General features: G+C 43.5%; 1 protein-coding gene across 4 annotated transcripts in view; it reads left to right on the forward strand.

The window, feature by feature from the left end:
• Positions 1-208: 208 nt before the first annotated feature.
• The window catches only part of CSRNP1 (cysteine and serine rich nuclear protein 1), a 28,292-nt gene continuing 5,259 nt past the window's right edge, over positions 209-23,241 (forward strand). Inside the window, exons 1-2 of one of the 4 annotated variants that reach the window (XM_087917629.1) lie at positions 209-392; positions 17,727-17,923. In XM_087917629.1, the coding sequence (XP_087773755.1) occupies positions 17,749-17,923 (175 nt within the window). In that variant the 5' untranslated portion in view covers positions 209-392; positions 17,727-17,748. Of the gene's footprint in view, positions 393-4,520; positions 4,978-17,722; positions 17,924-23,241 lie in introns of those variants that run through there. The other 3 variants (XM_087917628.1, XM_087917627.1, XM_087917631.1) reach the window with 3 other exon arrangements.

Consider the following 23,241-nt stretch of genomic DNA (forward strand, 5'->3'; position numbering starts at 1 on the left):
TGCATGAACTTAGCTGATGTTTTACAGGGGAAAAACTGGAAAATGTCATTCTATCACCTCCTAAATGTCTGTTTCCAAAAAACTAAGCCTGAAGGTCTGCAAGAATTCAATATTTCCTAATGTTGAAGGGGGGTAGGTGGGAGATTCTTAAATACAGCCAGTTTCCTGTGATTAGAACTTTTCCTCTTGATCAAGAGCTTCTGAGAAATTGTCTTAACCATCAGATTCTGCAAGCTGAAAAAGTTTGAAAACCCCATTCCCAGGAAAGCACAGCATTTTTTCCCATTCTCCCTAGAAACTGTGATAATTAAGTATACTAAAAATCTCTCTCCACATTTTTTTAGCGGTTAGACTAGTCCTCTGTGCCATCTCTCGAGGAGAAATTAAGATAGGTACATTTAAAATTTATTTACTTCATCTGTTTGTATCCCACCTTTAATTTTACAAGTAACTCAAAGTGGTGAACATACCTAACATTCTTTCTCTCTCCTATCTTCTCCACAACAACAACCCTGTGATGTGGGTTGGGCTGAGGGAGGGGGACTGGCCCTGGGTCATCAGCCAGCTTTCATGCTTAAGGTGGGACCATAACTTTGTTTTCTAGCCTGGTGCTTTAACTACTTTTATCCAACAATTAAAGACTCCAAAATCCAAATTTGCAGCCGCTCATCCATCTTGCTTTTGAGAAAATAGAAATGGCTTTCATCTCGTCAGTCTGCCCTTGCTCTTCATTAAATGGCTGCCCTGGCATGTGTAACAGAATAAATCTCTGGAAGCAGGAAGATTTGCATGACGAAACTAAGCCCAGAATTGCAGTTTTTCTTTTAAGCAGATTTAGCCTTTCCTGGCCACAAAAGATGGCTTAATTATGTGGAAAATCAACTTACCACTGATCTTTGAAAAAAATACTGCAGCTAAGAGAGTATTTTTGTTAAAAATACTGCAGCTAAGAAAGGGAATAGATGTTCAGAACTAAACCCTAATTTGTTTCATGTCATGATTAATTTTATACATTAAACCCTAAATTCTGGCTTAAGAGTAGGGGGATGCTTACATTTCATGGATAATTTAACCAAAAGGGTGAGGAAGAGATGCATTACTCAATGTTTACCTTTGCACTGAATCATAAACTAAACCTGGCCTGAATTCCCATGGATTTAATTTAGTACAGAGGTCTCCAAACTTGGCAACTTCAAGACTTGTGGACTTCAACTCCCAGAATTCTCCTGCCAGAATTCTGGAAGTTGAAGTCCACAAGTCTTAAAGTTGCCAACTTTGGGGAGCCGTGGTTTAGTAGTTCAAAACTGGCCATTTTAAGATGTGTAGATTTCAGTTTCCCAAAATTCTCCTGCCAGTTGAAATTCACACAAAGTGCCAGTTTGAGCAACTCCAGTATTACGTTGCTCAGTCGGAAGCCACTGTATTGTATGAAGAAGGCAAAGATTTGGAGGAGGATCTGTAAAGAAGGAAGTGAGAAGTGGGAAAGTATGGATGGATGAATTTACAGCATTTATACAGATGCCCAACTTAGACACTGTGGGCAAAACAGCCCAATAGTAAGAAAAATTAACCATACATTCCTAAAACACACACAAATACATAAGTTTCTGAGATTATGATTATTTTTCTATTCTCTCTCAAACATAATTTTTTAACGTCTCTAGATAGAATATTCTTTATTGGCAAAGTGTGATTGGACACACAAGGAATTTGTCTTGGTGCAAATGCTCTCTGTATACATAAAAGATACATTTATCAAGAATCATCAGGCGCAACACTTAATAACAGTCCTAGGGTACAATAAACAATCAAATCATACTAGGAACAGTCAATAATAATCCTAAGGATACAAGCAACGAAATTGCAGTCATGCAGTCCTAAGTGGGAGGAGATGGGTGAAAGGAAGGATGGGAGGATTAATAGTGATAGTAATGCAGACTTAGTAAATAGTTGGACAGTGTGGAGGGAATTATTTGTTTAGCAGAGTGATGGCATTTGGGGAAAAACTGTCCTTGTGTCTAGTTGTTCTGGTGTACATTGCTCTATAGCAGGCTTGTCCAACCTGCGGCCCAGGTCACCTTGTAATGCGGCCCAGTGCTCACCCCAACCTTTGTGCCAGAGCCAGCGAGCAGGAGGAGGAGAAGCAGGCGCGAGGCAGGGCGAGGCGAGCGCCAGGCCAAGCAGCAACAGAAAAAGCAGGCGCCGTCAGAGCGCCACCTCCTGCTGTTGCCACCACCACCATCGCCGCCACTTCTGCCGCCACCGCTGCTGCTGCTTCTGCCTTCCAGCCCTGCCTCATCCAGCCGGGCCATTTGCAGGAGGAGAGGTAGGTGCGAGGCGGGTGAGCTTTCTCCCCACCCCCCGCAAAATTTGGCTGGAAAATAAACCATGATAAAAAAAAACCGTGATAAAAAAACTGTGATAAAAAATAAATAATTTTTAATAAATAATTAATAATAAAAACATCTCACTAACTTCATTTCCAAATAAATTTAATATGTTAACTATGTTTTCTATGGTTTTTTTGGATGATCAGGTATCGTTACTGTTATTTTATTTTATGTGCGGCCCAAACCAAATTTTCATCTTCTAATGTGGCCCAGGGAAGGTGAAAGGTTGGACACCCCTGCTCTATAGCATTGTTTTGAGGTAGGAATTGAAACAGTTTATGTCCAGGATGTGAGATGCTTTTTGAAATTGCTTTTCTCCATTTCTAGTATTTTCTTTCTTTCTTTCTTTCTTTCTTTCTTTCTTTCTTTCTTTCTTTCTTTCTTTCTTTCTTTCTTTCTTTCTTAGCAGCAAAGTTTTCAGATGTAACGATCTGGTTATAAGCATCTAATTTTCCCCCTACTTTCTTGAGCAAAAGGGGTAATGAAGGAGATGGAAAATTCCCATTTTGCATATCAAGCACTCTTTTTTAGTTAATGTATTTAACTTCTCTTACTACTGGGGTCCAGTGTCCAGCATCTGATTGGTTTAGTTGAGCAGCTGTGTAAATGCTCTAAATCCATCCATCCATTATTTTCAGATCCAAATCTTTGCCTCATTCATACTGTAGCTTGATACCGAGCTACAGATTACATTGTTGTTGTTCAAACTGCCAATTTGTGGTGAACTTTGATTCCCAGAATCCCCCAGCCAGCCAAAGTCTAGATAAATATATATTTGGACCAGGTCATGTTATGCATCTTAAAGAGGGGGAGGGGGCTCTATTGAGTTCATTTGTCTCTTCTCCAACTTTGAAACGCTCACAGGGAACCAACAAGCCAAGATTAAATATGCAAATTGCAGACCTTGCTTGAAATGCGTCCAGGCCATTTCAAGGCCTACCAGGCAGGCAAAATCTGGGTAAGGGAACTCGAATGTGTGAACTGGTTTCTAGTCAGAATTGACAACCCTTCACAGGGCTTTATAAAGTCAAAATTTGCACTTAGGACTAGTGGGGTGTTTGCACTTCTGGAATATCCTGGATTTATGGCCTGCGATGGGGAAGGGATCTTTAATACAGAAAGTCCCCAATCCACAACCATTATTTTAGTGATCATTCCACATTTTTTTTTTTTTGCATTGCCGTATCCAGGGTGTCCAACCTTGGCAACTTTAAGACTTGTGGACTTCAACTCCCAGAATTCTCCACTGGCTGGAGAATTCTGGTGGGTTGAAATCCACAAGTCTTAAAGTTGCCAAGTTTGGAAACGTCTGCCATATCCCTATGATCACGTGATCAAAATTTGGAGGCTTGGCAACTGACTCATATTTATGACGTTGCAGTGTCCCTTAACCACTTTCTGCCACCTTCTGACCGTGAAAGTCAATGGGGAAACCTGGATCGACTTAACCCCCATGATACTAACTTAACAGTTGCAGTGATTCACTTAAACAATTGTGTCAAGCAAGGTTATAAGATGGAGCAAAACTCACTTTGCAACTGTCTGGCTTAGCCATGGATACCATTGTGGTTTTAAGTGGAGGATTCCCTGTGTTACACAAGTGTGAATAGAGCCCAGTTCACCGCCATTCTTAAAAAAGGATTTTTAAAATACACATTTCTTTTAAAATTACTAATTGTAAAGACCGCAAGTCTTCTTCACAGCACAAATCTGGCAGAGGTTTGGTAATTAACCAAGCACCTTTCTCTCTCCAGAGGTGTGAAAGTTGGGCTCCTTTAGGGTCGTCTGAATCAAACATGGGCAGTGTGCGTGTGTTAATTCCACTAAACATAACTCAGCCAGCTACAGATATTCTACGATCCTTGCCCCATCCCAGGCAGAGATTCCCCCCCAGGCAGCCCCCTCTGGCTGCAACCCGGAAGCCTTTGCCCTGCCTGCAGTAAAATCCCAAAAGGGAGAAAGGCGACGGGAAGCGCTGGCGGGGGTGGGGGGTCTTGAACAGGACCCACGGACGCCGGCGAGACATTCCTGCAAGCGAGAGGCCCACGCGCGCACCCCGGCGTGTGAATCCCCTGGCCGCCACGGATCCAGCCAATCCCGGCGCTCTCCTTTCCTCTCCGGGAATGGAAGAGAAGGGAGGCTAGTCTGCTCCTGCCCGTCCCCTTCTCCTCCTCCCCTCCTCCTCCTCCCCTGGCTGTTCCTGCCGCTGCCGCTGAGCGTGGCTCCGCCAGGGAGGAGGACGAGGAAAGAGGGAGGCCGGGCAGGAAGCGGGCCGGGCTGTCTCTGCCTGAGCTCCCTGGTCACCTCCTGCGTCAGCGCACAGGAGTTTTCCACTGACGAAAAAGGGCAGCGCAAGCAGCTGGAGGAGGAGCGGCGGCAACAGCAGCGGCGGCGGCGGCGGCGCCCTCCAGATCAGAGCCGCGCCAAGCACGGACAGGCAGCTCAGCGCTTCTCGCGGCTGCTGCTGCTGCTGCTGCTTCGGCAGCGATGTGCGCCTGAGCTGCCGCTCTGCCAGCCGGATTTCCCCGAAGCCGCTTCTGCGCTCCTCCGGCGGATGTCCCTGGAGCCTCGAGCGGCGCCGGTAAGTGTCTCCGTCGGGGCGCCTGGACACTGCAGCCGGAGGCGTAGTCGCGACGCCGCCGCCACCACCTCTGGAGACTCTCCTGTGCCCGAAGGAGGGGGCGCTCCGGGGTCAGCGGGGAAGGGTCCTGGCTGGCAATGCGGGGCAGGAGGAAGAGGGAAGGGATGCCCTATCTAGGACGGGGACAGTTCAGGTTTAGCCGGAGGGAACTCTCGTCTAGTCCGGGGATCCGAGAAGCGGGAGGGAAAAGGCACGTCGGGATTGGCACAGGGCCGAGGGCCAGCTACCCATTGGAGGTGGCGGAGGATACCCGACCAGAAGGGGGCGCTGCAAGAGGATGGGACAACGAGCGTTCCCACCGTCGGAAGGGAATCCCAAGGAGTCTGGCCAGAGCGTTGAAGTCGGGGCGGGGGCGGGGTGACCTTCCGCAGGCAGGCACTTGTTTGAGAAAGTGGGTGTGCGGCTTTGGGAGTCCCGATTCCCAAGCGGTGGGAGGGATCCCCGGGGCCCCTGGCAAGAGGCTGGCTTTGACCCAAAGGCTTGCAGGCTCAGCGGACGGAGGAGGGTCTGTTTGAACTAGACAAGGTTGCCTCCTTCTGGCGGGCCGGGAAACGGTTTTCTGAGTCGGATCGCGATCCTTGGCCCTACGGGCGGCGATCCGAAGCGTTCGCTTGTAGCGTTTCCCTCCCGGTGAGTGCACGATTCAGAGCAAAGCAGCTCACTTTTACCTGCGGGAGGTTGTGGGGGGAGCGTTGTTGGGGGGCGTGCCAGGCCGGAGGTGGGGGTGTGCGGAAGGGGATTAGTAGGACTCGCTCCAATTCCTTGGAACTGGGTGTTCGGGTCTCTTCCAGCTGGGATCCACCCCGAGATATCTTTAAGATCGGGGCTGTTTCTGGCGGGACAAACAATGTTATTAGACTGGTGTGGATTTTCTGGACCCAGGAGGGGGCTGATAGTACGGCTTAGAATGAATGAAGGTGGGGCGGTTTTTTCTCTTCTAAGGGCTCTCTTCCTGTTGGTCTCCTCTCGTGTTTGTCATAGCTACTCCGGGGAAATACTGTGTGTGTGATTCCTGGGAAGTGACTCACCGAGCAGCAGTAAAGTCAGCCCTTCTTCTAAACATGGGGGTTTGCCAGTTAGCCAGACTAGCGTCATTTAGCAGTGACGGAATGGTGAGGTTGCTGGAACTCGGCTGCGGTGATGTCACAAACTAACAGGAACCCCAGACCTTAGCCCCAGATGTCCGGCTAAGGATTTCTAGCTCTTTCCCACTGATGTCCAAGTGGGGGCCAGAATCTGGCCTCGTCTCTGGCAATTTATCAGGTTATTTCTAATCTGTACCAAGTCCTGGTCAAAAAGTATTGCTTGCTTTTGTGCTTAGGTTGGCATAACTCTGAACAGAGATTTTAGTTTGTGGCACAATTTGGTGGGGGTGTTATACATCAAGTTTGAGTGCCATGAAGGAGGGCTGTGAATTTTAACTTACTCAGAATAAACCTGCAGGAATGGTTCTCAAAGTAAACTAATTCTCCGAGTCCAATGGAGTTTTGTTGTGATTTGAGCACATTGACAGGAGATGGGAAATGTTTCAGCCTATGAACGATGGTTATGTTGCTTTCCTTGATAGTAAGATCTGTAGACCCACATAACGTGACACAAATGGAACTAACCATGGGAAAGTCCCTTCTTTCTTTCTTTCTTTCTTTCTTTCTTTCTTTCTTTCTTTCTTTCTTTCTTTCTTTCTTTCTTTCTTTCTTTCTTTCCTTCCTTCCTTCCTTCCTTCCTTCCTTCTTCCCTTCCTTCCTCATCCTCCCTCTCTCCCCCTTCTCTCTCTCTCTCTCTTCTGATTTTTTTTTTAAAGTCCAGTAACAGTTTCTGTTCCAGTTGCTCTTTATAAGGCTAATACAATCTCTCTTCTTTGTAACTACAGCAACACCTGCTGGTACTAATGAAGATTAACCATAATACCATTGTTTGCTAACCTGTCCTGTATGTTAGATTTTCTGAGCTGAAGAGTATCAGCTCTCCCGAAAGTTTTAACACTTAGAGCATTTATAGGTACTCCCGCTCTCTGTTCATTGGGTTGAAAAATCCTTTTGATGCTGTGTAGAAACTTATAAAATGAAATATTGTCTGTAGTCAGGATATTTATACAGTATATAGTTCTGATTTCATCCTTTAAAACTCTTTGGTTACCTTTGTTTACCTATTTAAGGGTACAGAATGATGAAGAATCAGAGATTGCTTAAACATTCAGTAATTAGCATATAGTTGGATTGCACAAGGACTGATTATTAAATACTGAAAAGATTTAAAAATCCACAGCCTTTTACCTAAAATACATTTGTTTGTGCTGTTGCTGAAGTCATTCTTTTCAGATCAAAACTGAGTGTTATTAACATTCAGCACACGAAATTTTCCATAATAACCATTTTACTTTTATTATCTGTTTTTTCCCCCTTGTTTCATTTGGGAAACTGAGGCAGAGTTTGCCATAAATCAGATGTCATCTTTCAAACAGGTTTTGACTATACAGTAAACCATGTTGAAGGCCCATCAATTTACATTTTAAAAACCTTAAGACTCAGAAAAAAAACAGAACTTTTTTTTTCTTTGTGCACCTTCATTTTTCTGGCCAGAGGGAGTGCCAATACCCAAAAGAAAACCTGCTGATTTTGTAATATGGGGGGGAGAAGGGGGCTTTTGAGTTGCATCATGTACACATTGGGCACCTTTAGGCTTGAAAGCATTTTAGGTCTCAAATATGGTAATCTTTTAATGACCACTAGATGACAGCAAAGAAGTCTTTAAAAAAACGCCTCTCTTTGCTGCCATCTGTTGGCTATTTGCACTTCTGCAGCTTGGCTCTCAGAGTCCTTTTCCTCTTTTTTTATGTGCGTTTTGACCCCAACAACTGCCTAGATTAGCCCTTGCCGGTTTTTTAGTGAGGCTTTTTAGAACTGATTTGCCATTGCCTGCTTTCTAGGGCTGAGAGAGAGTGACTGGCCCAAGGTCACCAAGCTGACTGTTAGAAATGGCCCAGTGTATGTATTTATAGTTCCTGTGAATTAGGGGACAGATTGAAGGGGGAACGAAGAAAATATGTGGATCCCTCTATTAAGGGGTGAATTATTCACTTCAGGACTTTTAAACCACAAGAAAGGCCTTGGATAAAACTTCTTGTAGCTCAGCCTCTGTCAGTGTCACTATCCCCATTTTACAGAAAGTAAATTGGCTGTGTTGGGGTGACAAAGCTGCTGAATTATGTCTGCAGCAGAGGTCATGAAGTGAACCCAGAGCTTTTGGGGCCTGAGGGACATGACCTTTGGATTTATTACATGTGGTCCTCGACTTACAACTATTCACTTTGCTTCTGCTCAAAGTTGAAACAGTATTGAAAAAAGTAAATATGGACCCTATTTCATACTTACAAGGTTTGCAACGTCCCCGTGATTACATGGTCAAAATTTGGACGCCTGGCAACGGGTTCATTTTTATGACAATTGCAGTGTCTTGGGATCCTGTGATTTCCCCTTTTATGACTTTCTAACAACCAAAGTCAATGGGGAAACCAGATTCATGTAACATCTGGGTTGCTCACTTAAGAACTGCAATGATTCACTTAACAAAACTGTGGCAGGGAAGGTTGTGAAATGAGGCTCACTTAACAGTTGCCTAGCTTCATGATGGAAATTTTGGGGTCCACTATGGTGGTAATTCGAAGACTACCTGTATTATAACCTGGAAAAAAATAACAACATTGCGCCTAGTTTATCCTGCAGCAGCATCTTAGTCCTGGATCCACCTGAAAGTCTTCTTGTAACAGGTGTAGTCTCCACTTACCAAATGCATTTTGGACCAGAATTTACCCAATTTACAACTGTCATGGTTGCAAGTCGAGAACTACCTGCAGTTGAGTAATAAGTGTCTGCAACGAGACAGGGAGCACCAGGGACTCTGTGGGTAGGTGTGTGCATGTCCTAAAGTATCGCTTGGCCTTCTAAACTGAAACCCTGCACTGTCCTAACAGGTGTGTCTGTTTGATGTCAGAACAGCCCTGTACAATAACAGACTATAATAGAATAGCATAGTTGGTGGGATCTTAGAGGTCTTCTAGTCCAACCCCCTGCTTAGGCAAGAAACTCTTATTTTACTTCAGATAGTGGCCCAATCTCTTCTTAAATGCCTCCAATGATGCAGCACCCACATCTTCAGGAGGCGAGTTGTTCCACGGATGAATTATTCCCGCGGTCAGGAAATTCCTCCTTAGTTCTAGGTTGCTTCTCTCCTTGATTAGTTTCCATCTGTTGCTTCTTACCTGCCTTCAGGTGCTTTGGAGAATGGATTGACCCTTTCTTCTTAATGGCAACCCCTCAAATATTGGAAGACTGCTCTCATGTCACTTTTAGTCCTTCTTTTCATTAAACTAAGCATATCCAATTTCTGCAACTCTTCTTCATGTGTTTTAGCCTCCAGTCCCCTAATAATCTTCGTTGCTCTTCTCTGCCCTCTTTCTGCAATTTCAACATCTTTTATTTTTTTTACATTGTGGCAACCACAACTAGTTGGGGTATTCCAAGTGTGGTCTTACCAAGGCCTTATAAAGCGACGTTAACCCTTCCCACCTATTTTCAGAGTGTTTGTGGGGACATGTTGTGCCTTATTAAGAATTCTGCTGTTGGTCTTCTGTTCTTGTGAAATGCTGATATGAATTTAGCTGGTGGTTGTGATTGGCTTTTAAGCATTTTAAGGTGCAGGTGCTTTCTTCTCACCTCCCCTCTATTTTTGGAAGCAAAGTCATTGTACATTAAAAAAAGAAAGAAAGAAAGCTTTACTCTAAAGCAGGGATTTCCAACCTTGGCAACTTTAAGCTTTGCTGGCTGGGGAATTCTGTGAGTTGAAGACCCTTAAGCTTAAAGCTGCCAAGGTTGGAGATCCCTGTTCTAATGCATCATCAGTGTTTTGCTCTGAAAGATTCTCCAGCTGGTTGTGTATTATTACGAAAGAGAAACACAGGAAGAGTTCTGAATTATTCATTGGCAATCAAAGAGAGCATTTGACTAAGCACTGAGCAGCGTTCATATTTTTGCCACCACATTCCCACCCCGATTTTAAAAGCAGGTGGGAATATTTATAGATGTAAAAGGTGCAGAGACAAATCTTCTAATCCTTTGTTTGTACTGATGGATCCGTCATCTTTTACAATAAATTTGCATCTTGGTTCACAAGGTAAAACCAACACCGTTTCATAGGTATAGGAGCCTCCGATTGGCGGTACCATTAGGCCTCAATTTATAACCAATTACAGATAGACTTCGAGTTAACAGCCCTCATTCATTTAGTGACTGGGGAAAGTTTCAGTGGCACTGACTGTTTTTGACCATTGTTGCAGCATCCTCATGGTCACATGATCAAAATTTGAACCCTTGGCACTGGCTCATATTTATGTCGGTTGCAGTGTCCGTTATGGCAAATGGCTCATATTTATGTCGGTTGTCATGTGATCCCTTTTGCGACCTGACAAGCAAAATTAATGGGAAGCCAGGTTCAATTAACAACTGTGTTCCTAACTTAACAGCTGCAGTGATTCTCTTAACAGCTTTACCAAGAAAGGCCATAAAACGGAGAAAATTCACTTAGCAGCTATCTTGCTTAGCAACAGAAAACTTGGGCTCAGTTATGGTCATAAGTCGAGGACTACCTGTATCTAATGCGTTATGGATTACAATCCAACTATTCTTCTCCGATCATTGAATTGAGCCCTTCCAGAGGAGGAACACTTGCTGGGCAAAAAATTACAGTAAACAATTTGCTTTTTTGCTCTGGGATCTAAAAGGTGACCTGATCTAACCTCGCTTGCTGGAGAAAAGGCCTTTCTACACTTTGAATTGCTTCTTGCTTTCATTTTGAGATGGGAATTTCTGTATGTGTGGGGGGTTGGGGGGGAAATACGTGTTCTTTTCCATCTTTGTCCCATGATAAGCCTCTTCATCTATTTTTAGCAGTAGTGAGTTAATGAAACACTAGATCACATTTTTCTCCCCAACTTTGGCAAGGTTTTAAGGTGGACGAAGTTCAACTCCCAGAATTCCCCAGCAAAAACTTCAACTCCCAGAATTTCCAACTGATCTGGGAATTCAGGGGGGTTGAAATTCACACATCTTAAAGTTGCAGGGGTTGACCACGGCCAGGAAGGTTTCTAAACTGATCGTGGCAACCCCAAACTGGAAGGAAGGCAGAAAGGCTTATATCCATATCCCTTCATGTAGGGTGGATGTGAAGGGCAGGAAAAAGTTATTTAATAATTGCAGGTCTCTTCCCCAGTCCAAATATTTGAAATTAGCTAAATTATCTTAAACTATTTTCAAGGCACACTTCAAAATTATAGCCTGTATGACTACGCAGGGAAAAATTAGGTTGCCCTGGAGCATATCGAAAGACATTCAAATTTTCTGGGCAACACCCTCACATTCCTAAGTTGTTTTTTCAGCCAGACTCTTTTTTTTTCTTTTTGATGTGACCATACATATACCATTGGTCTATAAACGTGATGAGATTCCCTAGAAAGAGGCTTATAAATAGCTTTTCCCTGCTCGCCAAGGTGAGTCAACAGAGCCTCGAAGCAACCAAAATGTTTCCCCCCCACCCCTAAAGAGATTGGAAGAGTGTCAGTAACATGTTGTAGACTGGTTTGCTCTGTTAGCAAATATTGTTTTGGGGTGTAGCAAGTTTTGGATGCTTTGCAAAACAAAATTAAACCTCTCTTCAACTCCTCAAAAGGTGCATCTGCTTAGCAGGGCTGCCGAATAAAGATTTGGTTGGCACAATTTAGCTTGGGAACTTATACAAGTAATCCTTGATTTATGGCCATGACTGAGTCCAAAAACCACTGTTGCTAAGTGAGATAGTTGTGATGTTTGCCCCGTTTTACGACCCTTCTTGCCACAGTTGTTAAGTGAATCACTGCCGTTGTTACGTTAGTATCATGGTTGTTAAATGAATCTGGCTTCCCCGTGGACTTTGTGTGTCAGAGGTCACAAAAAATTATCACATGATCCCAGGACGCTGCAATCGTCACAAATATGAGCCACCAATCGTCAAAACATTTGAATTTTTATCACGTCACCATGGGATGTTGCAATGGTCTTAAGTGTGAAAAATGGTCGTAACTCACATTTTCTCAGCATTGTTGTAACTTTGATCATTAAACTGTTGTAAATTCGGGACAACCTGTAATTTGCAAATCTCTGCATTTTCAGAGTGTAGATGGCTGAATCTCTAGGCAGGATTAATGCTTGTGGACTTCAACTCCCAGAATTCCTAAGCTAACATGACAGAGGAGGAATACTGGGAGTTGAAGTCCACAAGTCTTAAAGCTGTCAAATTTGAAGACCCCTGCTGTAGACCATAAGAAAATGGTCCTTGCTTGGTTGGGTGATTTCTCATCCACCCTATAAAACTAGTCGTCTCTTCTCCTATCCGCCTTTGTCTTTTTCCTCCAAAGTTAATCTTGGAAAAAGTGCAGAGAAGAGCAACAAAGAGGATTAGGGGACTGGAGGCTAAAACATATAAAGAATGGTTGCTGGAACTGGGTATGTCTAGTTTGATGAAAAGAAGGACCAGGGGTGACATGATAGCAGTGTTCCAATATCTCAGGGGCTGCCCCAAAGAAGAGGGAGTCAAGCTCTTCTCCAGAGCACCTTAAAGGCAGGACAAGAAGCAATGGGTGGAAACTAATCCAGGAGAGAAGCAACTTAGAACTAAGGAGAAATTTCCTGATTGCTAGAACAATTAATCAGTGGAATGGCTTGCCTCCAGAAGTTGTGGGTGTTGGAGGTTTTCAAGAAGAGGTTGGAAAGCCTCTTGTCTCAAATTGTATAGGGTCTCCTGCTTGAGCAGGGGGCTGGATTAGATGACCTCCAAAATCCCTTCTCATTGACTGAATCTGTTGGAATGTTGTGCTGATGTTCAACCCTTGTTCCAATCTACACCCAGAATCATAGCTGTTCACTTTTCTGTGTGAAGATTCAGATTTCCGCAACTGCAGGGAAGTATCCTAATTCTTGGGTTATTCTTGGGTTTTTTTGTGTGTTTTTTTGAGGATGTTTTTTCAGGAAACCAAGTGCTGTTATTTATGGCACAGACAGAGGTCTGGAAATAGATTCCCACTAGATGGCTGTTAAGAGCCCAAGGACTGGAGAAATGTGGGTGGTGCGTTTAGTGCCATCAGCCTGGTTGGTTGCTTTCTCAAAGTAGCGCCTTGGTTGTAAATCAGTCCTGGCTCCCAAGCTGAGCACCCACACAGCTGGCACGGCTTCTGTAGCTGAAACCAGCTTTGGAAAGCACCGCAGCATGTGCAGCCGTGCCAAAGAGGCTGGCTGGGGCTCCCTGAGGCTGCGCCCAAACTGGCACCGGGAGACTGGCACAATGTCCTTAACTTCCCTTGTGTACACGGTGTGCTTTCATACATCCAGGCAGCTGGGCGCTGGCTGGCTTTTCTGGAGAAAGGAGTGGGATTATAATCTTAAGTGGTGCCTCTGTACCCTGAAACCAACATTTGTGTTGTGGAAGGGAAAGCACTTTGCACATACCCAGGGGCACTGTGTTTTCCTGGACCCCTGCTGGGATCAAAACAAGCCACAAAGCAGATTTAGAATTCTGAGGCAGAAGATGCTTTTAAGTTGGAAAGCGCTCCACTCGGATAATCCATTGCAACAAGGGTGTGTGTGGAATCATCTGTTATTCGAAGGAGTACCAATTTATTTATTTATATTCTGACTTTTTTATTTTTATAATTAACTCAAGGTGGCCCTTCCTCCTCCTATTTTTTACGACAACAACCATCCTGTGAGATGAGTTGGGCTGAGAAAGAGAGGGGGATCATTGGCCCCAAATCGCCCAGATGGCTTTGATGACCAAATCAAAACTACAACTCACCATCTCCTGGTGATTGGCCTAAAATCACCCAGCTGGCTTTTATGCCTAAGGAGTGACTAGAACTTGCCATTTTCTGCTTTCTAGTCAGGTACCTTAACCAATAGACCAAATTGGCTCTGTGCTAGGGGCCAGCATCACCAGTTTGGAATAGAGATAGGAGCATTACACTGGCAGTGGGAAAGAGATAAGCCTTCAATTAAGGAAATTTGGATGTTTTTGGCCCTTCCCCATTCCTCTGCCCAGCCAACCTTGCAGGGTTATTGTAAGAAAAACCGGCTGAGCAAGTGGTAAGAGCATCACCTTGAAATCTTAGCCATCAGGCAGGTTCCAACTTTTGTCAGGCCAATCAAGAAATATTAGTTGTGCAATACGGATTTTGGCTGGCTGAGAAGGCTTCAATTCCTTGGTCTCAAAGGGACATTTTAGTTTTTTGGGATTACAAGAAGCTCCGCCCTGGCAGAGTCAAACAAGAGCCATCCAGTTTGAGTTCTTCGGGATCACCTCCAAAGTGAAGCACACATAGGGCAAATTCCTTTTCAACATTTTCACTAGCTCTCTTTCACCCTGAGCTGCCATGCTAACAAATAACAACTGTGCTGTGTTCTTTTTTCTTTTTTTTTAAATCCCTTCGCTTTTAGTTCGTTCGTTGGATCAGACATTGGGGCAATTGGTGTTGTGTGTTGTGCATTTACACAAATGCAGATTTCTCTGCAGAATGTAATTCCTTGCCAGTTTGTTTTTTTTTTTGGGGGGGACTGTGCCCTTCCTTTGGGCCAACCTCAAACCACTTAAAAGGGGCCCTGAAAGCTTTTCCCACTGAAAGATCCTGCTTTGTAGCAGATTAGAAAGAGAATGCGGGTCTTTAAGGCCTCTTATTTCTGCAAACTTCAGAGCTGATTGCATTGTCCTTCCACACACCCCTCATCCCCCCGCCACTCTTTTCTCCTCCTTCCATCTCTGACCTGCACCTTCCTTTTGAAAACGAGATGTTCGAATCGGACAAGAATGTGCATCTGGCCTGAATATTTTTTTCGGAAAGTGTTCCCAGCATCGGAAGAGCTGGCTGTGCCAGAGAGGAATTCCTGCGGGTTTGATCTGCTCCATCGTGTTTCTGGTTAGGGGTGTTTTAAAAAGAAAAAAAGTTTTTTTTTCTTTAACGAAGGCTGTTCTAGGTCAATTGAGATGAGTAAGAACTGGAAGATCAGAACAAAATGTCTTTGTTGGCAAACCTAGCCAGATGAGATGAGATTTCTATGTGTTTATGTCAGGGTGGTTGGATTCCACACTGACACCACACTCAGTTTGGATTGTACAAGCTGGACTTTTGCACAAGCCTGAATTAAAACACACGGCAGGTTGATTTTCCTAGCTTTTTCCCTTCTGAAATAGAGGCACGTGACGCCTACCTGATCCTAGAAATGAGCCACTTGCTGCAGGTTTGTCACTAGTTGTAGCTTTTGAACTGTCTATATCAGGTTGCTGCTGTTGTATTTTAGACATGTGTTTGTTTGTTTTTTGAACTTGGCAACTTGAAGATTCTGGGACTTCAACTCCCAGAATTCCCCAGCTGGAACGCTTCAGGTTGCCAATTTTGAGAAACCCTGATTTACACAGGTGAGAGCTGCCTACCGCTTAAAGGCACAAGGGTCTTCAAACTTGGCATATTTAAGACTCGTGGACTTCAACTCCCAGAATTCCTGAACTAACATCTGGAGAAAGAGGAATTCTGGGAGTTGAAGTCCACAAGTCTTAAAGCTGTCAAGTTTGAAGACCCCTGCCTTAGTAGAACATGGAGGTAAGAACAGGGGAGCATGCAGAACCCAATGAGAAGCCTCATAAGAGATTGGAGGGCAGGAACTGTTGGAAGAGGATCTTTACCTAACTATTCCACCCCCATTTCTGCCAGGGGGTTGGGCCAGGGGAGCTAATATCCTTTTTATAAGGCTGTGATTGGCTGAAGCAATGATGGCCAACCTATTGGATAATTATATCCCAAAGAGCCATGTGTTCCAAGTCATGATTAAAACAACTTTAGCACTTTCCAGTTTAACAATAAAGCTGAGCATGAAAATTGGCAGTAGGATCAGGGTATTTAAGGGTACATGAAGAGAGATAAATTACTAAAAGCTCTTACCCACCGTTAATTAAGAAATAAGGTTGCTTCCTCTGTGTGTATTGTATTGGCAGTGCAATGAAGTACTGTATTGGAAATTGTTCTTAATTCCCTCCTTCCTTCCCTCCTTCTCTCCCTTCCTTCCTCTCTGGATTGTGATTGTTTCTTTTTCACACTGGAAAGGATAGAGATAGATGGTCAGTTCAGTCTCCGGAGGCCGGTCCTGTTGAGGAAGAAATAGGCTGATGTCTTTCAGCCAGCCTTTCTCAACCTTCACAACTATAAGATAGGCAGACTTCAATTCCCAGAATTTCCCAGGCAGCAGTCCTAATTTCCAGATTTGTTATACAGGTAGCCCTCGACTTACAGCAGCTCATTTAGTGACCGTTCAAAGTGGCAAAGTGGAAAAAAAGCAGATTACGACCATTTTTCACACTTATGACCATTGCAGTATCCTCACGATCACAAGATCAAAATTTGGATGCTTGGCCAATGACTCATATTTATGATGGTTGCAACGTCCTGGAATCAGGTGATCCAAGTTTTGTAACTTTTTGACGGGTAAAGTCAATGGGGGAAGCCAGATTCATTTAACAACTGCAGTGATTCACTTAAGAACTAGGGCAAGAAAGGTTGTAAAACGGGGCAAAACTTTAACAACTGTGTCGCTTAGCAATAAAATGTTGGGCTCAATTGTCGAGGACTATCTGTGTTGTGACTTCTAGGTTGGCAGAATATTACCTGAACAGGTGTGTTTGAGGATCCTGAGAAGCAGGCAGCCTTACCTGCTTGTAATGCAGTTTTCAAATGTAACTTGCCTAAATGTAGTCGGTCCATTTTCACAGTTTCTCCCTTTTTCTCAGCTTTGGTTTGTTCATCTGTGAAATGGACATTCTTCTTTCATAGGCGTAGTAGTAGGTCGGCCATGTACCGTTTTAGAGGTTCACATGCTACAGAAATGGTCACAAAAATGATGTTGAAGCCCTGATAGGATGGATGTTTTTTGTTTAGTGAATGAAAGCTTGAAATTTTCTCCATGAAAGCTTGCAATTGTGTGGACTTCAACTCCCAGAATTCCCTGTAGCTGGCTGAGGAATTCTGGGAGTTGAAGTCCACAAGTCATAAAAGGGCCATCATTGCCCACCACTGTCTTAGACAAAGCTAGAGAAAGTTAAAGTTTCATTTGGAGGGGGGTGTCTATGCTTGGAGCTATCAACATTCTGGACTGGGGCATGCAGAACCTTTCTTCACCTCTCTAACCAAGGGGTTTTCAAGCACTCCTTTCTATGGGCAGCCCCCTTCCCAGGCCAACCTGGACGCCAAGAAACCCCTGAAGAAGAACCAGTGGGTATCACCTAGGTTTCTTGGGTATACTGGGTGATCTTGACCCTGAAAATTGTCCTAATGAGATTGGTTGAGCTTGGGCATCAGGGTTCTGTGTGAAGGAATTACAAATGCCTTGAAGGAAAACAAGGTTTCCGGTAGGTGGGGAAGATGGGAGATGTAGTTTAAGCTCATTTGAAGAGTTGAGGGCTGGCTGGGTTGAGGAAGCCTTGTCTTCCTCTCTTGCCTTCCAGACTTAGCTTGTTGGTGAGAACTTCTTGAAAACTTTCTGTCTGGTGACGTTTCATTGGAACATACCTTTGGAAATGGTTTGGACTCCTTACTCATGTCTTTCTCTTTTTTCTTCTTTTCACTCAGATAGAAGAAAAAATCTCTTCCTCATCATGACAGGATTGCTAAAACGGAAACATGATGAATTGGAAGATGTTTCATACATCTCCACTTCATCTTCGTCTTCTACTTTCTCATCTTCCTCAGCTTTGTCAAGTTGGGAATCGGACGAAGAAAACTCTCAAGGAGGCCTCCAGCCCTCTGTGGCCTTAAACATGGATTTCACCCGTAAGTACTGAGTTTCTTAATGTACTTGTGAGATCGAACCAGGTTCAAACAACCCCTCCAATTTTCAGTTTTGAAGCCAGACAACCTTCCTTCAGTAGATTTTGAATGCTAATTTTGCAAAATGTTCAAATAGCTTTGGGCCCGTCTATCTGGCTACGGGGCCTTTTGGTACACCTGTCACACATGGTACATATTTTTCACGCTTACAACCATTGCCAACATCCCCTTGGTCACGTGATTTATATTCTGATGCTTGGCAACTGGTTCATACTTAGGGTGGTTACAGAGTCATGTGATTCCCTTCTGCAACTTTATGATGAGCAGAGTCAGTGGGGAAGCCAGATTCACTTAACAACCGGGTTACTAACTTAATGACTGCAGTGATTCACTGAACAGCGGTGGCAAGAAAAGATTCATAAAATGGGGCAAGGCCCATTTAACATCTGTCTCACTCAACCACAGAAATGTTAGATTCCTTTGTGGTCGTAACTCGAGGACTACCTGTATCTGTGTTGGGATTAAGAGTTGAAAGCAGCTGTCACAAACAGTGACAGGGAAAGAGCAATAATATTAAGATGGAGAAGGTTTAGCAGCACTGCAAGGAACGGATTGAGTTAACGTACTTTCAGAGGCCACCTTGGGATTTGTTTGAGCAAATGATTTCAATCAGAAGATGTACTTTAAAAAAAATCAAAAATAAAAGTTTTCATTTCTGGTGAAATCGCATCCCTGTGATTATTATTATTATTATTTTTGAAAAGCTCCTAAGGGGAAGCATTAAGTAGCAGCAAATCATCTTTAAACGTATGCCATTTTTAAAGCTAACTTTTTAAGACTGATTGTGATGCAACCCTTTATTTAACTGGCTGCCTCCTGCAAAACTTTTGATCTGTTCTGACAGGACTTGGCTGAGATTTTCAGCATCCTTTTTTCATTAGTGATCAGTGTGTGCCTCTCTCCCTATATTTTCTACAGAAATGGCACCTACTTCTTTTCAGGTATGCCATCTGCTACGCTCCTAACCAAGGGCAAGACTTGTCATAAATCTTGTTCAGAACCTTGGGGACTTAGCAGACTGTTTGGCAAATCTGCTGGCGTTTCAGAAGGGGCAGGGTCTCGGCGGAAGCAACAAAGCTTCTCTCGTTTTTGAACTCTTGTGCAAAAGGAAACCCCAGACAGCTTCAGGGAAGGGGGGTGAGGATGGCAAACACTCAAGTAGGGTAATAAAAATAATTAGCTTCCTTTTTTAACCCTTTTTTTGCATCTTCACTCTTGGCGATGGGATATGTGTTCTGTCTTGATTGAGGGAAAAGTAGGATAAAAATGTGATTTGGGAGAAGATAGGAGAGGATTGGGAAGAAGGAAGGAAAAGAGAAAGGGAGGCAGGGAGGGAGGGAAAAGAAGGAAGGAGGAGGGAAAGGATGGATGGAGGGATGGGAAGGACTCGCTCTTTTGGTCAATTAAGGAATACAATTAGTCCTTGGCTTATGACCACAATTGAGCCCAAAAATTTATGTTGCTAAGTGAGACACTTGTTAAATGAGTTTTCCCCCCATTTTATTAAGTGAATCACTGCAGTTGCCAAGTTAGTAACAGTTTAGTAAGTAAAGTTTGTTAAGGGAATCTGGCTTTACTTGTGAGAAGGTCCCCTAAGGAGAAATCCCATGACGCTGAGATACTGCAACCATTGTAAATTTGAACCAGTGGCCAAGTGTCTGAATTTTGATCTCATGACGATGGGGATGCCACAAGGGTCATAAGTGAAAAATGGTCATAAATCACTTTTTTTCAGTGCCACTGTGACTTCAAATGGCTACTAAATGAATTGTTGTAAGTCAAAGACTACCTGATCTCAACTGACCAATTTGACTTTGAGAGCATCCTTTGTTGTCAAGGACAGAGATTGCAAGGAACGGTCACCATAGAGACTGCATTTTTAATTCTTGACCACAGGTTCTTTGGCTGCTATTCACCTCGTAGCTTTTCCTTTTTTTCCTCTCCAGAAGCTCAGATCTCATTATTTAATATCTGGAAGATTCCAGCCCATTTTAAGTAAATGGATTCCAGGTCGATCTAGCTCTATGTGTGTTATGAATGCACTCAGATTGGTTTGACCCCCATGTATCTCTTTTTAATTGAATTCTCTGCAAATTGCCAGCCTAAGCTAAATCACGTTGGGGTTTTGCAGAGCCTATAGTTGCAAACCACAAAGTTTTTGCTCATAATAAATTATTAGGGAGAGAGCAATGCTCTGTCCCACCACTATGATGGCCAAAGTACCACGTAGGTTTTGTGTGAAGGAGGAACCATAACAAAGGGGTCCGAATGAATTGTCTTGATCATCCAGCGTTCCAAAGGTGCTTTTTCAAGAGGCCACAGAACTTTCTTTGTTCTTCCTTGAAGACGTTTTGCTTCTCATCCAAGAAGCTTCTTCAGTTCTGACTGAATGATGAAGAATGGGAGGATGTTATGTTCCTTGCAATCATCTGGTTGTTGGCATTCTTTCTGAGAGTTGAGGCTAGTCGGAGGTTTATCTGTGCCTCTGGGATCACCGGGATAGTGCAAATAAGCGTGCAACTTTTTTGAAACTGCTGGAAAGACAGTATTGTAAACAAGAGATAGATGGTGTTATACCCCTCCCCCTCTATTGAAGGGTGTGTGTTCAATTTGCAGCCATTTACATTAAATTTGAACAGGGTTTGAAGCACCCACAACTTTTGGAAGCAAATTGCTCTCGTTTTCTCCTTAGTCCTAGGTTGCTTCTCTCCTTGGTTAGTTTCTACCCATTTCTTCTTGTCCTGCCTTTAAGGTGCTTTGGAAAATAGCTTGACTCCCTCTTCTTTGGGGCAGCCCCTGAGATATTGGAGCACCGCTATCATGTCTCCCCTGGTCACAAAGCTGGAAGAAGGAGCAGGGAGCAAATATTTCCAGCCATAGCTCCTCTTTGCATCTTTCCAATTCATTCTCACTGTGTAGTCGCCTGCTTAGTTTCTCCCTTGTTTTTCTCCTCCTTTGCCTTGTCGTCTCTTTGATTCTTGACTTTTTTTTTTTTTATAAAAAAAAGAACAAACGTACTTTACCAAAAGGAGGGAGGAAAGCCCAAATCCCAGAAATGAGATGAAAACTTTTTCTAAAAACCGTCAAAAGAACCTGTTCCACAGGCTGCCGCTTTAAGATAAACAGCTCAAGTGCCCATTTGGTGTAGGGATCACCTGTACGGAGATTAAGTGTACGGCAGCTGTTTTTCCGGGGCAGACTCTGGGGAGCAAGCCAAGGGTTACCAATCTTCTCCAAGCTTGCATTCCTGCCTTTCTGCAGGAAAATAGGGAGGTTGGCCTTTCCCTTTTTTTAAAATAGAAAGCAGAGGGGTTTTTTTTCCACTTCTGACCATACCCTCCAAAATTCCTTGCTGATGGCAGAGAGCGGCAGCTCAGCTCGGGCCATTGAATAACACTTATGAATATTTCACCACGTGGTTCTAGGCCCACGAGGAGACTATGGAGTGGGGCGGAGAAATGGGAGGGTTTTTTGGTTTGTTTGTTTTTTTTGCAAACTCACCCCTACCTAAATAGCCTCTGAGCTCAGTTCTGAAAGTGCATGTGCAGAAGGAAGAGAGAAGGATAGGGGTGTCTGGCTCCTGGCCAGAATAAAAAGCCAGCTGAAGTATCGGGTGGCACATGCAGGAACGGCCGTGCCAGGGAAGGCAGGTGGGTCGGAGAAGAGAGGAAACATGAGCCCGGGTGATGCCAGCTGAAACTGGGCTGGCAGAAGGGAGGGAGCTCAAGCTGGCTTTGCCCAACTTGGTGCCTTTTAATCAGGCATCAACCTGCGCCTTAGACCAGAATTTTGTATGAGGCATATCTCACAAGGGGGTTAGCCCAACCTCACAAGGGGGTTGTGAAGATAAAGTGGAAGTGGCTTATGTAAAAAAAAAAGAGGCTTTTAATACAAATAGTCTTAGATTTACAACCATTAGATTTTAGTGACCATCCAATATTATAATGGCACTGAAAAAAGGTGATTTGTGGCTGTTTTTCACACTTACAACCATTGCAGCCTCCCCATGGTCTGTGATCAAAATTTGGACGTTTGACAACTGGCTCATATTTATGACGGTTTCAGCGTCCCTGGGGGGGTGGGATGGTCATATGATCCCCTTTTGTGGCCTCCTGGCAAGCAAAGTCAATGGGGAAGCCAGATTCACTTAACAACCATGTTACTTACTTAACAACTGTAATGATTCACTTAACAACTGTAACAAGAAAGGGGGCAGAACTCACTTAACTGCTGTCTTTCTTAGTGATGGAAATATTGGGCTCAGCTGCAGCCGTAACTACCTGTTCATTTATAATATTTAATTTATAAAACCAGAACGCCTTGAATTGTCTATAAAATAATAGAGGTAGGTTATTAAGTAAACAAATGATAAATAAATAATTTGCTGTTTTGAAGGGGAAATGGGTTTGAGGAAAGTGCCATATTTCCCTGTGTTTTGCTTTCATTCTCCAGGCCACAATTTTTCCCAAGATTTTTAAAAAATCCAGTTCTTTAAATTAACCAGGTTAAGAACTTGGCTTTTCACATTTTTTCCCTAAGTTGGTCTTTTTGTGGGAAGGGTTACATTCCTGTTTTTCTTAGTGTAGAATACACAGCAAGTAGGCCTTTACATTTCACAAAAGAATACAACTTTATACTGTAAAGGGAAACAGTTTAGCAGTATATTTTGTAGCAGTTGAGTTCTCAGGTGATGCATAGCCAGGTCTTTGCCTGTGTCAGTGGGGTACATCATGGTTATTGCTGATTAATTTTTTTTATTATTATAGGTAGTCCTTGATTTATGACCATAATTGGGCGCACAACTTCAGTCCTAAGTTGTGACAGTCATAAAGCAGGTCACATTACCATGCTTGATCTGTAACCTTTGTTTGCTTAGTCATTAAGCAAATGCAGTGGTTATAAAGTGAACACCAGTGTCTTTAAGTGAACATTGTAATTGTTAAGCAAACAATTCTCCTCTATCAGGTGGTGGGAGTTTTTTTGGGCTAGGAAAGGACATAAATGCTGGTTTCTGGGGAAAAAATGACATAAATTGCAGTCATGTGACCACCGGATGCTGCAAATGGCTGCAAATACAGGCCGGTTGCTAAGTAACCAAAACCACGCAATCATGTTCCCAATGGGGGTGGAAGTGGACAATGGAATTTTGAATCCAGATCATAAATGTCTCTGTTTTGTGGGAGGTTGTTCTGTCATAAAGTCAAACAGTTGCAAAGTGATTAGTCATAAGTCAAGGACTACCTATAATATCATATATCAAG

Source organism: Pseudonaja textilis, chromosome Z (assembly GCF_049901715.1).
Source record: "Pseudonaja textilis isolate UNSWEBS1 chromosome Z, rPseTex1.2, whole genome shotgun sequence".
Classification (NCBI taxonomy): Eukaryota; Metazoa; Chordata; class Lepidosauria; order Squamata; family Elapidae; genus Pseudonaja; species Pseudonaja textilis.